The sequence below is a fragment of the Geospiza fortis genome, unplaced genomic scaffold (assembly GCF_000277835.1).
Source record: "Geospiza fortis unplaced genomic scaffold, GeoFor_1.0 scaffold16, whole genome shotgun sequence".
NCBI classification, from domain to species: domain Eukaryota; kingdom Metazoa; phylum Chordata; class Aves; order Passeriformes; family Thraupidae; genus Geospiza; species Geospiza fortis.
Genome location: NW_005054302.1, coordinates 7,059,241 through 7,074,489, shown reverse-complemented (window position 1 = coordinate 7,074,489; position 15,249 = coordinate 7,059,241). Strand labels below are relative to the sequence as shown.

The 15,249-nt window shown below is 37.6% G+C and overlaps 1 protein-coding gene across 2 annotated transcripts; it reads right to left on the bottom strand.

Annotated features, from left to right (window-relative positions):
- Positions 1–3,327: 3,327 nt before the first annotated feature.
- LOC102045551 (interstitial collagenase) lies at positions 3,328–13,896 on the bottom strand. 2 transcript variants are annotated; one of them, XM_005417720.1, is made up of 10 exons: positions 13,877–13,896; positions 8,574–8,828; positions 8,129–8,277; positions 7,912–8,037; positions 7,008–7,169; positions 6,531–6,648; positions 5,798–5,931; positions 4,611–4,770; positions 3,615–3,715; positions 3,328–3,428 (listed from the first exon to the last, which is right to left on the bottom strand). In XM_005417720.1, exons 2-10 carry the CDS (start codon positions 8,723–8,725, stop codon positions 3,328–3,330), a joined length of 1,203 nt encoding a protein of 400 aa, XP_005417777.1. In that variant the 5' UTR covers positions 8,726–8,828; positions 13,877–13,896. The 2 variants fall into 2 exon arrangements, with proteins under 2 accessions (XP_005417777.1, XP_005417776.1); XM_005417719.1 differs by lacking the exon at positions 13,877–13,896 and adding an exon at positions 9,760–9,864 and having other exon boundaries at positions 8,574–8,818.
- Positions 13,897–15,249: the final 1,353 nt, after the last annotated feature.

Below are 15,249 nucleotides of genomic sequence, written 5' to 3'. Positions count from 1 at the left end.
TGCTGAGTTGTGTAGATGGCCATGTTGCAAAACCCCGGTAGTGTTTTCTGTGATGTATATCTCCATCACTTGTCACTCAAATGTCTTCTGAGCAAACACAAATGTTAGCTGAAACTAAAAATGTAGTCTAAATTAGAGATTTCAACTTTAGACTGAATGAAGACACTGTAGAGGTCAGATGACCCTATTTTAAGTTATTTGGTTGAGTCACTCTCCAGAGATAAGTATTTTTCTGTTTTCTGTAGAAGAAAGCTTTATTAATAAATGCATAAAGTTAGATGCAGCTGATCTTAACCTAGCTGCTCTTACTGTTTCTATCCTTCACTGCTACATGGCAGACAGCTGTGGGGATCTGACAGCCAGCCACAGAGGGAAGCAAGAAAAACACTTCTCCCAGTTCATATCAAATCTGCCCATAGGTCTTGATTTTTCTATGAAAATAAATTCATATGAGCTGAAACATGTTTTCCAAAAATGTATTCTAGTGCCATGGGAAAATATGTTTGGTGCAAAAGCCCCGAACAGCATTTGTCTTTTGTGACATATGCATGAACGTAATCCGACTGTAGCACCTCTAGCTTTGAAATGTTTGAGACAAAAAAAATATATCCATTTAAAAATGTAAGACAGATTTCTAAAAAGAAAGCCAGACTGGTGGCTGGGATCCAGAACCTAGAGGGGACCTGTGGCTTCTAGACTGGTAGTTGGAAGCCAGCTGGAAACCTTTAGGCTTAATGACACTAGAGAACTGTTCAGGCAGAAAAGTTGTGCCACTGCTCCTCAGGCTCAATCCTTCCACAGAGCCAATGAAATTGAATTGTTACTCAGCCTGGGTGAAATACATGGGGCAAAGGCAAATGGTCCATGTACTGTCTTTGACTCTTGATGGGCTTTGTTAAAAGTCTGCAGCGTGTGAGGGCAGGACCAACCATGCCAACATAGGTTCCTAGGGACAGAGTAGTCTCTGCGGGCCTTTGGGAAGGGATGGGCTCCCAGGAGTCCTGTTCCATACCTGCATGGAGACCTTACAGAACTGCAAATGTACTAAACACATTTAGGGAGTTGAATTCCTGGCAGGCAAATCTGTCTTACTGATGATACGGGCAACAATTACACACCCCACCTGTAGCAAGGCTCTGGGGAGGGGTACAGTACTTTAAAATAGTGTAGTAATTAGCAAATAGAGGTAAACTTATTAAAAGGGAAAAAGGAAATGACAGGCAATTTCATGGACAAAACACCCTAATTTCTAATTCCTAAAGCCTGCTTTGTGCCTGAAGGAGGACAAGAGCAGCTGGTGCCAGATGTGCCCTCCTCCTCATGGTGTGGCTGGGATGGAGCAATCGCTGTGCTCCTGCAGCAGAGGAAATGTGCTCTCACATAAGCACGGGGCAGATTTCTCACAAAGGAATCACTTCATGTTGAGCTCTCGTCTTCCTGCTCATGGGAAATTCACAAAGTGAATTTCAAAACTGCATCTGGCAACTAAAATTTGGACAGGATGTGAAAAGGCACGGACTAAAAATATTGCATTAGAAACTTCATCCTATTTTTAACTTCATGTTCCATGGTCTGTAAATTACCCTTTATCTCTCTTTCCTCTAAAACATGACCACCTCCTTACCCCTCATCTCCCATTTAACTTTTTCTCTGCCCCATGAGTGCTCACCACTATTTGCTTCTAGAGGGGGACTAGCATTCTGCTCGAAATCTGAGAAGCTCTTTTGACATCACCTTGAGATCCTGTGCTTTTACTTCATATGTGCAGGGAAAATATGCCCCCAGTTTTTATTTTTTAATATAAATTGTTCTAGTAAGAAATATTATCTTTGCTTGTAAATCTTGTGTTATATTTGTAGACCATTTCTGCTAAAAAAGCAGAACACAACACAAACAATTTAGATTCGTATACTTTTAAAACAATTTTTTATTTAATTGTCATTCAGTAGCACTGGCTTACACAAGAAAATATGATTTAATACCATTCCTGTTGAGGTTTGATATTAAAGAACCAGTACCTATAACACCTTGTGAGAATTGGATTAACATAAATTAACTTCTTAATTAAAGTTTTGATTTGCTGCAAATTTTTAAAATTATTTTGTGATATTTTCTTATGTTTTATAAAGTATATGATCAAATTAATTTTCAATTATACAATTTCTTATCTTTGAATAGTATTGAGACTGATCTATACGGAATTTAACAAAAATAAGAACTACTAACTCTGCTCTGTATTTATGAATAGTAAAATTTAATAGCCTTCTAATACAGACAGATAAGTATTATGAGATTACACATTATTTCTTCAAAATATAGTAACTTTTATTACCCTAACCTTAAACCTTTCTCTGAAGCATAATACAGATATAAAATATAATAAATTTCGTTCTGTTCATATGGCTTCTAATGATATCAGCTCAGCTATAAAGACTGAAGAGAATGTGAATAACCCTTCAAACACCATTTTAATTGAGGGCTTTTGCAGAAAATGTAGTTAAGCTGGAAATCAAGCGGTCCTTTTTATGAATCTTTCTATCAGAGGTATTTTTGGCCAAGAATTTTAATCTTTTAGGCAAACTTCTTGACTCTCTAAACCACTGGAATGAGGTGGGATTTAGTAACTTCTGGAGCAGTAAAAGAGTAGAAAGAGCCTTGATTAAAGAGGTTTATCTGTTCATTATATGATGTGGCTACCTTGAACAGCAAGTGACTTGTTTCTTATCTCAGAGGTCCTTTCTAATCTACATTTCTGCATTTCTGGACTTGAAACCGGTTCCTCAACCCAAAAACATGAGAATATTCCTTCTCCCTTGCCCCCCTGCCCTCTTCCCACAGTTGTAAAGATGAACACCCTGGAGAGTAGTCTAAGAGGGGAAGTAGGGGAAAGAGGAACAGAAAGTGGTAGTAGATCTGTACACTGATGATAATGAGCCCCAACTAATTAATCACCAGATTTTCATCAGGGTTTGTGAGGAGTGGGGGGTTCAGAGACAAGTGTGTCCTCCTTTGTCTTTGTGGAAAAACCTGACATTTCCTGCCAGAATACATTTTTTAGTGTTTGAAAGCTAGACTTGGATCTTGAGCATCAGGGCAAAAACGACATCAGGAGCAAAATTATATGAGAAACATAATTTATTAGGAAACTTGACCATAACAGGAGAAGTTGTGATAAATTATATAAATTTATTTGGCTTCAAATAAATAATTATTAAGAGTATACTGCCATAGAATTTGAACAGAAATCCGTTCTGACCTGAGAATCGTGAAATGCTGAAAAATGCAGCAGATAAAAATATACAGTGTGCACATGGAAAAACATTGCAATTAACAATTGAACCAGCTGGTGCTCTTCATTTTTCGAACAATCCGTTTGGCACGAGGATCAAACTGGAACTGGGTTGTTCCATGGAAGAAATACACATAGCCTAGAAGTAAAATTTAATCCAATTATATTTCATTTGAAAAAAAAATCCCCACTATAGACAGTCCATGTATACCAGATATTTTTCATTTTCTTTTCATTAAGGTTGTAGCAGCTTTTTGAAAAAAATATTCTACTTGTAGAAGCCCAAATATTCACATAAGCACAGGATAAGGTAAGTTTCACTCACCATCTTTCTGGAAAGCAGCATCGACCCTGCCAATGTTTCCAAAGTCAGAGACTATTTTCCTGGGATACCCATGATCCATGGATTTTTTATTTTCATCATATCTTAGAAGAAGAAATGTCATTACAATTTATGAGGAAGCAGACATTATTTTGAAAGTCAAAAGCAAATTATTGCATGCAGCTCTACTGTTACTAAGAAGTCTCCTAGAGATTAACTTAAGTAGTTTTTGATTCTTCTTATTACGTTTCTCTTCGAGATTTTGCTAAGATTTGAAAATTCTACCTATGGTAAAATTTGTCACAATATTCCCAGGGACCCTGAGAAACACAGCTCAGAAATTTATTTTTGTGTTTCTGGACTAGGAGAGCCCTGGCCATGACTTGCACATAAAATGAATTTCTATTTCAAGGATATCCAGTTCAAGATAAAAACAGAACATAAAACTTCAGAGAAGACAGTAGCACAGTCCTGAGCCATAGTTGAATTAGTGTCACTGACGGACTTGAACAAAATTACTGTCTGAAATTTGTCATGAGCTTCAATTAGAAACACAAGCAACTTTAAAATTGGAGAATACTTATAATTACTTCATAGAAGAATTAAATTACAGCACTTTGCACTGATGATTCATTTTGTTTGAAAAGTGAGTTAAACGTGAATGCTATCACAGCATAGCACAAAAAAGCAGAACTATTGTGGAGAAAAAGTGAGTAATCTTTTGGAAATTGACTATTTTTTTATTGGGTAGGTTTTCATTCAGGTGAAAGTACTTATAATCCTGCTACAGGGGTCTAATATTTGGGAAAAAAAAAATCCTGATGAAAAGGTGATATTTTCTATGAAATTCCTAAATTTTTTTTAAATCCAAAGAAACACATCTAAATTTCTGGAATATGCCTGGTTTAAACATCGATCCACTCAAACTATATAGTGATACATCAGTAATATATCAGGAAATGAAAACATGTCTTCTGGTAAATGAACATTAAATCTTACCTCCAGTATCTGTCAGCTACAAAGAAGTATGTTTTCCCTGTGGCTTCATCACTGTAAGCTGCATTGACCCTTTTGACAGTCTTCGGGAGCCCAAAGTGATAAATTGGTTTGGGATAGCCAGGTAGAACATCATATCCCCTGATGACCCAATATTTATCCTCTGAAAAATAGGAGCAAGTTTCATTTGTTTTTACTATTTATAAAAGCATTTACTTGTGTTTTAGGTGTCTGGAAAACAATGTGTCTAGATGTCAGTGTTTTTCCTTTCAGTTTACTACTTTAGAAAATGTTTCTAATTCTTACACTGGGACTACGTAATGAAGACAGTGGAAATGGATTTTCTTTTTATGAATAAAACATTAGAATCATGAGGTGTGCTGGAGAGAGCTTTTCCCAGAATTTAAAAAAATGAATATAAGGTATTTTTTGGGAAAACAACTTGGGGAGGGCTGGAGGTTGATGAGTTAAACCATTGACCTTGGATTGGGATATTGAATTTAGTAAATTCCTGTAATATGCTATTTGATTATAGAGCCATATAATGTTTTGAAAACTAGGCAATGTGCATCAAACTAATCTATTAAGAAAAGCACATGTCTAATCAAAATGCTTTGGTAATTTTAGATGCAATGAACATATGGTAATAGGTAATGAATATGGTAATAGGTCATGCACTATAGCAATTGCATGTTGAATTAATCTGAGATATTTAAAGGGTATTTGAGACCTTGGAAAAGAAAGACTGATTGTTAGTTCAGTGAACAATTTTTCTCTTACAGTACAATTTTCCACCAACATATTTTTTTCTTTTTTTCCAAACTACAACAAGTACTAATAAACATACCAGTAACTGTAACATAAAAATGCCTGTATTTGTCAAATGAGTTCAGTAAAAATCCTTCTGCACAAAATGAAATGCTGTTACCTGAAGAGAACTAGACCTGAAAAAGGGTAGCTCTTTTCATAACTTGTTTTTTCAGGGCATTAACTATAACAGAGGGGAAATTTTTCTAGAGTATGACTTCTGGAGATCTGTTACAGCAATATGATCCTCTGGTAACAATTTTCAGAATTGTAAGATTATCTGTTCAACTTCCTTAAAAACACTTTAACTTCTGTAACTGTACAATTTATAAGAAGCAGGAAGTAAAAGGTCAGAAAAAGTGGAGACCTTCTGATTAAATTACCTTTAAAAATTGTAATTTCATCTGTCTCAACGTTTTCATAAGCAGCTTGAATTCCTGATGGTAACCTTGGCCAGAACAGTGAGATAAAATTGAGCTCCGTCTCTGTCCTTTCGGGATGCTTGCGCAGCATGTATCTGTTTTAAACAAAATTTAAGTCATAAAATAATTCCACTACTATCAAAAATTCAAAATAAATATTATAGCTTCTGGAGTACAACAGAGAGGAGATGTGAATAGCCCTGTCCACTGAGTGTAAATGAAACCTGGAGCAAGGACATTAGTAATTTTAGCACCTCAGTTATGTGCTAAAAATTCAGCAAATTGAATATAAGGCCTTCTACTTCTCTGTAGGGCAACAAGGCTTAGACATCCTTCTCCCTGGCAGTGCTTTCACTTCTGTCCCTGCTCCTGTACTGAGGATGAGTGTGGCAACCACGGACGCACTGCTAACAGATGCATGAGTGCTCTTGCTTTGTTGTTTATTTGAATCAATTTCAGAGATAAGTGTGTCACAGTGGTGGGCACAGTGATAGAATAGTTGGTAAACAACCTACAAGCTCCTGTCACCTTCCCTGCTCTTGTCAAATAGGGCTCTTCAGATTAATGATCTGAGAAGGATCTTCTAGTGTATTCTTCTCCTTTTATTACATTCCAAAAGGACAGTTTTCCCTCATGGATTTTTTTAAACTACTTAATATTTTAAAGAAATAATGTGCATGCTTATTGTTGTTACCTGCCCTTGAAGAAGAATATTTCTCCACGTAGGGTAGTAATAGCATCAAATGTCAAATTTGGGTCACAAGCTTCTGGAGTTACGGGTCCTGTTGGCTGCACAGCAGCATTAGACCGTCCTGTAGGATGAATATTTATCATTCAGTGTGGAGAAGTATAAGGAGAGTGTTCAAAAGCTCTCTGAGGACCCAGAAAACATGTTTTATACAGAAGGAAAAAGGATATAATTTCAAAGTAAGAGTCTGTCATTAAATGCAGAATTCTAATATTGATAAAACCTGTTGTATTCCTCTTTTCAAAATGAGATTTTTGCAGTACTGGACTTCAGCTGAAATTAGCTTCCAGGAATTTTCTCCCTTTTGTTATCCATTTTTCAGAAACTGGTAAACTTCTCATTTTGGTGGAATGTTAAATACCTTCATTTGACCATTTAGCAGCCTCCCAAGTAGAAATATTAAATAAATATATTGTTTCTTACCATAGATGGCCTGAATTCCATCAATGTCATCCTGAGGAAGACGGAATTCACTGGGATCAGTGTAGGAGTAAGTTGGATACATCAGTGCTCCAGGATCGTTTGAATGAGACAGACCCAGTGAATGGCCAAGCTCATGGGCAAGAACAATGAACAAATTGTAGCCTGTAGGATGAAAACCATATGAAACAGCATAAAATCTGTTTCAATACTCGGCACGACTGACTAAACGGGAAACTAGTATACATTTGAGGTACAAGAGAGACTGTAAGTAATTCTATCATCGTAAAAACATAAACACACTGTTACAGAAGACCATGTAAAGAATGTATGGCCTTAATTGTGTTCTCATTGTCATTTCTCTAGTGTCCTTTTGTCTTAAGCATGAGTTGTTTCCCCTGATATCACATAAACTGCTCACATCAAGGATCATGCCCATGATGAGGGATTGTTGGCAGTGATCCAACAGAAAAAAGAACTTAATAACGTTACAGTTTCGGTGATAATTGGAACACCTAGTTGGCACTAAACTTTGAAGTGTTAGGTTAAGAAAAAGAAAGAATTTGCCTTCAGAAGTCTACCAACAGATTTCCTTGTATCTAAATTTTAGCTTTCCTCCAAATAAAAAAATATTTTAAAGTGCTGACCTTAAAATCATTATAAAACATTATGATGTAAATATTTATATGACATTGTAAATGCCGCTATGATCTAAAAATCAATTTTCTGCAAGTTCATGCCTAAAAGTTGCAGTAAAAAACAACAACAAAGGGAAAGCAATTATAAATTAAAAGCTCTGTCCCTTTTGCTCACTTTTCTGCTGTAGCCAGGCTCATTAAATAGTAAACATCATGTGAGGTAAGACCGTGTGAGGTTAAAACTATATAGATTCAGCTACAAAACTTACCTCTTCCATCTTTTGTCCAAGCTTCCTCTTCATCCATATGCACATCTCCACCAAGACCTTCCCCAGGCTGGAATGCATGAGCCAGCTGTCCATTGGGACCATCAAAAGGAGAATTGTCACGGTGATCTAAAATGAAGAGAGAAAAAAATTAGTTAAAGTCCTGAATTTCTTCCATAACTTCAGATGGTTATTTAATATGCTACATTATCATTGTTACCTCTATAAGCAAAAGAGATCATTATATCTGCTACTTTGTCCTCAACCTTTTGGAATGTCAATGGTGTCACGTTGCTCCAGACATTGAGAGCTTTTCTGATTGCTTCATCTACATCAGCTCGTCTCATCTTTGGGGTGTAATTCAAAATCCTTCAAAGAAAACCCAACACATAATACATTGCTTAGAAAATATTTGAAATTTCAGCATTTTAGCTGAAAGATAATTACTTGAGAAAAAAATAAAAAATCTTAGATGTATCTTTTGTGAATGAAAATTAATAAAGGCTTTGTTTTAGATACTGCCTTCTAAAATATCTGTTTTCTTCCAGAAATCACTGAATCATTCCATATATCCATATATAGCATAATAGGATTCCTTCAGACCCCCCAGCCTAAAGTTGATGTGCTAGATTTTTACCTTTTTGAACCAGATTAGGAAAGATTACCTGTATGTCAGATTATTTCTTTTCCATTTGGGATTGCCTGGTGTGAATGCATATCGCTGCACATCAGGTACACCACATCTGGGTTTTTTCATCACCTCCAATGTGTCAAGATCAGGTCTTCCAGTCACTTCTAGTCCAAAGAACAACTGCATTTCCTTGAGCTTTGCAGCAAGGGGGTTTTCACCACCACTTCTTAAATGGGGATGGGGATCCTTTTGAAGGTCATAGAAATTCTGTAGATAACTCTGAATCAGAGTTAAAAAAAAAAGAGAGCATTGTGACTTATCAGTACTGTCTTTGGTCACACTTAAAATTTACTAAGTAATCTTAAACTATTCTCATATTGACATGCCTTGTGTTTACGAGGGACAAAACAACCTCTTTTCTTCAGTACAGTTTTCCTATGGTTTTCTGAATTTGTTGTTTCACTGATGAAATATATCAAGAAATGTCTTGAAAAATCTAATATTTATTATTAATGACTAATTCTACATTTAACTAATTATACATTATTTACTGCGATCAATTACTCTAACAACAAAGCTTACAAGGAAGTTTATAACTGGTCTCATGCAAATAAATTGAGGCTGGCAGTGAGACTCCACACATTGGGACTGTCACTGAAGCAGCTGAATACTTCTAGAGAGTCAGACTTGGTGAATCATGCCTTTTATTTTTAGCTACAGATAAATTCTATGATACTAGAAACTTCCTATTGAATTTCAAGAATTTTGTCTACAACAAATTATGTTGTGTCTGTGTTAGTTCCCTTTTTCCAAAATATTCTGCAAGAGATCTCTTCAGCCGAAACACGGAAAAATATGCCTGCTTCAAGTAAGTGTCCTTCCTTATATAATTAAGACCAGTCATATCACAAGTTTCAAAGCACATTCTGAAAAGTATATTGCTGCTGAATTTGACTGTCCCTGCTAGAACTCATGCCTCAGTAATTTTGTTGTTACTTTACTGGCAACACCAAAAATGAAGTACACAATATTCAGATGACTTCTGGGTGAATAGGTTCCTCATAATTTTCACATTTTCTAGGCTGATAGGAAAAACTTTCTCCTAAAACCTTTCCAAAATGGCACATCTTTAGTTTCCACCCATATTCTGTGAATTGCAATTATAGTATCTCTTGGAATACCTTATGTTTCCCTTTGATATGCACTGAAAAAAGACTTACCTCTACAAGCTGTAGGGTTTTTCCTTCATCTTCTGCTTCTGGAGCCACAGGAAATGCAGAGGAGATGGCCACATACAGCGACAGGAGAATTGCAAAGGTCTTCATCCTCATCTAAGGGTGTCTGCCTCAGTTTCACTCTTGAGCTACTGAGCACACTTCTCAGCTGTGTTTATATAGCTGATAATAAATCAGTGACAGCCTGACTCATGCTGTATAATATCCTCTGATTAGTAAAAATGATGCATAGCAGTTTCATCATCAGGTAGTGACGCAAGGTGTTTAACTAGTATTACTATCCTTATTTTCCCCAAGTCTTCTGGTTTGTGTAATTTTATAGCATATTTAACAAATAAGGAAATGTTTTTCAGGTAAAATGTTGAGCTACATTTCATATGGTTTTTTTGAATAATGAATTTAGACTATTTATGGCACAAGATTTTGACAAACTGGAGAAGTAACGAGTAATAAGATTTAAGAGCAATGTAATAAATTGTATGATAATTAATCAAATTATGCTACATATGCTACACATGATTTAATCTTAAACAGACTCTATAATATTATGTAGCAATATGTAATATCAAAATAAAAATGACAGTAGAAAGAACCAATCTTTTTTTATGGAATAACCAGCAGCATAACTCCAGGAGGACTGTCATCTAACAGTTATCTAACACTTCTGTCTAAAGCAATCTTGTGATATTAGCAGCAGTGAGTGCTAAAATGATTCAACGACTTTTTACTGATATTAACAATTTTGGTCATGTTACTGGAATGTGTAATCTAGGTTCCCATTTGTATGGTAAGTAATATTTCTACTCTTGCCAGCATGGATAAGGTCTCTGCTGCAATAGTGTTTCAATTCAGGCAAAGCGAGATGATAGAAAAGACACCATAAAAGACAACAGTTTTCATCAATGTGGAAAAAGAAGATTAAAGTAACCATTTTTTACCCTGTGTTCACTGTTTCATGGAAGGAAGAGTGAGATGAACCATGATAAAAGCAGGTAAATATAAGGAAGTATTAAAAAAAAATTAGCAGCCACCAGTCTCCAAGACCCGAGTACGGTCTTAAACAGTGATTAAGTTTAGATGTGGGGTTTGGGATTCAGCTGCCTGAACATTAGTGTTATTTGAAATTCTCTAGGGAATCACAAATGATTCCCTAGAGAATTTCCATTTGCCCTGGAAGAATGCAGGTCTCCATAGCTCCTGTGCCATGGCAGCCAGCCCTGGGTGGGTGTCTGAAGTACAGGCAAATTAGTAATGAGGTGGAATTTGGTTTAAGTGTTTTGTTGTGTTGATATCTGTAAGTTATTTAGGTCTCCAAGTTCCCATTTTGGACAATGAATTCTAGAGAGTGATTCAACTGACCACATGACACAGACTTCTGGATGAGAAGAATTGCTCTTCATTCTACATTGACTGTATTGAACTGGTCCCTAACAGTGGCAAGAAAAGTTTAAATATCCTGGACAGTGTAGACTCCTAAACTGAGGAAAGCATTTCTGACTGCAAGCATCAGAGTAATTGGTCTGAAGTGGATGTGTGTTTGTTAACTCTGCAGGCTGTCAGGTACAGGCTAAACATCTTTCAGGATGGTTTTGATGTTTCTGTCCTTATTGGTAGTAAAGACCCTCCTTGTAAACCTTAAAAGAGAAACAGCAAATGTTAGTGTGAGAGGGAGAAATACAAATAAATGTCATTATTTTAATTATGCTGGGAAATTCTTCACTTACTTTCCCAAATGTAATGAAAAAGAATCTATTTCATATGAGAGGCTACACTCACTGTAGTGTATCACCCCCTAATTGCATCTAGCTACAGCAGAGCTTATATCCCTCCTGGGAAAAGTAAATTGCTTTATACCTTCCAATGCAAGTCACGTAGCTTGCCTGGAGTGACTGGAGCTAATACAGGGCACTTCAAAAGCAGAAGCTGGGATTTTACATGACTAGGAAAAGAATTCCTCAAAGGGTACAGTTGTTGTAGACTAAAGAAATTCAACTTCATGGTTCATAGTCCAAGGAGACTTAATTACTGGTTATTCTTACTCCATCTTGATTCAGACATATAGGAAAAGAATTTTGTGTGTTGGACACTTCTCCAAAGACTTGGCTACAACTCAAGAGATGTTGGGATTTGTGAAATGCTGCTTAACTTCTCTAACTCTCTTTCTAAACTAGTCTTATAATACTGTATTTTTTTCTTGTTTCTTTAGGATAGTTAATATAGTTCCTGATTCGATATCTTCACTTCTTAATTTTTTTCCCATAAGAATTAGTTATCTTCTTGTTTCTTTTATCTTTTCCTTTTTGTTTTCTGAAGGCATCATAGACATGTTTAAACAGATACACGCAAACAAGGGAAGCGCATTAATCAGATGCATCTGTTGGCTGAGACAGGAACATAAAAAAATACTGTGGCTTTCACAGAGTTTCTTCTGCTTTGTAGATTTCTGTGCAGGGTCTGTAGCCATATTTTAATGTGATCAAAAAGATACTGAGTTGAGCAGAGGGTCAGAGAGGACTCCTGGATTATTTTTTTTTTTGACGCTTTAAATAAATTACTTTCCAAGGCAACCAATGGAAGGACTAGGAAAGTCCGGGACTCCAGCTCTAGCTGTGGGAGCTCTGTGCATTTGAGGAGTAAAAAACTGTAAGCAGCATCAGGAAGAGGAAACAGAAGCAGTGGTGTCCCCTTGTCTTGGGAATTTCCATGGTGATGGGTTAGAATGTCATCTCCCATTTCACCATCTGCTCTGACTTCCTGCTGCATGTCCTTCAGCACAGCTCCCATGAACCCACGCTCAAGGGAAGGACAGGTTTCAGTCATCTCCTTTCTTGTGGTGTGGCAGCTAGCACAACACCCCCTTCTCCTTCTCAAGCACTTGTCTTCAGACAAAGGCTCAAATCCCAACAGAAGGAAACCAAGGAGACCAAAAATGAATGCCAAAATGAAACTGAGGCCTTCTCAGAGGATGAAGTCTCATGAGAGTTGTTACTGAGTGCCAACTGGGGTCTGCACAGTTCCTCATTTTTCTCACAGGACCATTGTGTTGCACCAGCATTTGACTGGCACTGTCCTGGCCTCTCACTAAACCCCATTTCAGATTATTTTTCTGTGTGAGGGGCTCTATCATGTCTGAGGGATCTCAGTGAGAGCCTCTGGGGTGGGGCTGGGCCTGGAGGCCCCTGTGCCAGTGGTGCTGTGGCTGGAAGGACACCAGGGTGCCCACAAGTCCACTGGGTACATATGTACACGTCTGTGTACCTGTTGGGATACAGGCACAACCTCACTGCAGCAGCCTCAAGTATATCAGGGTACGAGATCTGGACAACTCCCAACACACTATCTCTGCCTGGAATTTGTTTAAAATCACAGCAATTTAGAATCATAGAATGACTTGAATTGGAAGAAACCTTAATAGCCATCTTGCTCCAACCCCTTTACTGTGGATAGGAACACCTTCCACTAGACCAGGTTACTCAAAGCCCTATCCAGCCTGGTCCTGAGCACTTCCAGGGATGGGATATCCACAACTTCTGTGGCAACTGTTCCAGTGCCTCACCACACTCCAAGTAAAGAACCTCTTCCCAAGATTTAATCTAAATCTCTTGTATTTTAATTTAAATCCATTTGTCCTTGTCCTATCTATCCCTATCTACCCCTGTAAACAGTCCCTAAACTTCTTAGTTATAATTCCCTCTTAACTACTGGAAGTCCACAATGATGTGTTCCTGAAGCCTTCTCTTCCCAGCTCTCTCAGCCTGTCTTCACAGCAGAGATCTTCCAGATGTGCTTAAATGGAAAGTCTCCATGCAATCAAAGGAGAGAAGGAAGATTTACACTTTCCTATCCCCAACAGTTCTCACCCTGAATCACCCTGCTAGGTCTGGTACCTATCTGCTAAGCCACTGCTAAGGAAGAGGAGGCGGCACAGATGTCAAGAGAGTGCGTTCAAGGGTTTTTCCAGTGTACACTCAAGCAGTATAGATTTGTGTCTGCCTGTATTAGCAATAATCTTGCTTTATTTTTACACTTCTTCCTCAGCAAAACTGCACCCTTGTTCCTTGTGTTGAGACAAGAGACCTCAAAATGTCCCTTTTTTAGGTACTCTACTGACTGCTCCTCACTCTCTAGGTCTTCACAGAAATGAGGAGACATATTTCCCCAGAAGTTCCTAGCCTTGAACAAGCTTCTCTCTCAGTGATTTCGATTTACTTTGTACCTCACTTACCTGGGGCTTGGATTTGACTCTTGGACCTATTTCCCCTTTCCCCTAGCTATCTCTGGTAACATGTTCTAATGACTTCCACCCACACCCCTGACTGAATAATGCAAAAATAAATTCACAGTGTGAATCATTGTGGGGTTTCCCTAAATCATCTCTCACTACAAAATTACTGTAGAAAAGGGAATATTGTTTGGTAGTTATGTAATTTTAATGTTACAAAAATGAAAACAGGTACCTCATAATTCAGAGAATTGTTTACTGTTACAATTTGTCACAATGATGTTAGCAACTGCTTTCTCAATAGCAGGCGGCACTACAAAATAATCATCATTCCCACAGGAAGTATTTTCTTTCCATTCTGTGCTCTTATGTCTATCCTAATCTTCTAATGTCTTTCCAATCTATTTTGAAACAACAAAAATCTTTCTGAAAACCTAGAATTATTATCCTGAAACAAGCTGTTTTCCTTGGAGGATGTCACTTTTCATGTGAAGTCCAATGTGTCAAAATGTAAGTCATGTCACTGTGCAGCAATATTCTACTGATTGCCAGATATTTGCTTGAAGTTAGAGAGTTCATGACGAGTTTTCCCTGAATGAACCAAGTACATTTTAATAGTGAGATGAAACAGCCAAAGGCAGACCTCCAAATCAGCTGTCTTGAAGTTTGCACAAGCTCATGGCTTCACATCACCCGGTGTTAAACATTCCCTTTATAGAACTGCTGTTGGTACTGCTCCAAGGGAATGATCAGTCATTCGGTTTACAAACCAGGGTGCAGTGCTGGGCAGTGTTAGGAGCACAATTCTATAGTTCAAACCACTCAGAAGTCCAAAGGCCACTGTGATAGGGCTCAGGATGACAGGTGCTGAATCAGTTCTAATTATCCTATTGTAGAAAAGCTATTCAGTGTGACCAGTCCCACAGTGGGGCAGCACCTGTGTTACACCTCAGTGACTGGCACAGTCTCAGACATGGCATCATCAATGATTTCAATAAAAGGAGAAGGGAAGGAGTGCCACTTTCCATGCCAAGCACCTGTTTCCTGAGCACAGGAAAATCAAACTACATTCTTCATCTTTACAATTGGGCTGTTACCTGGGGTGGGAATCTGGTCTGTTGTGTTCAAGTCTTGATTTCCCTGATGTCAGATAGGCCTTGGGATGCCCTGCAGAACCAGCATTACCAACTTGAAGCCCTGTGCCTCTAAACTTAGTGGTTATCACACCAGCTGTGCAGATGTAAACCTTGTTC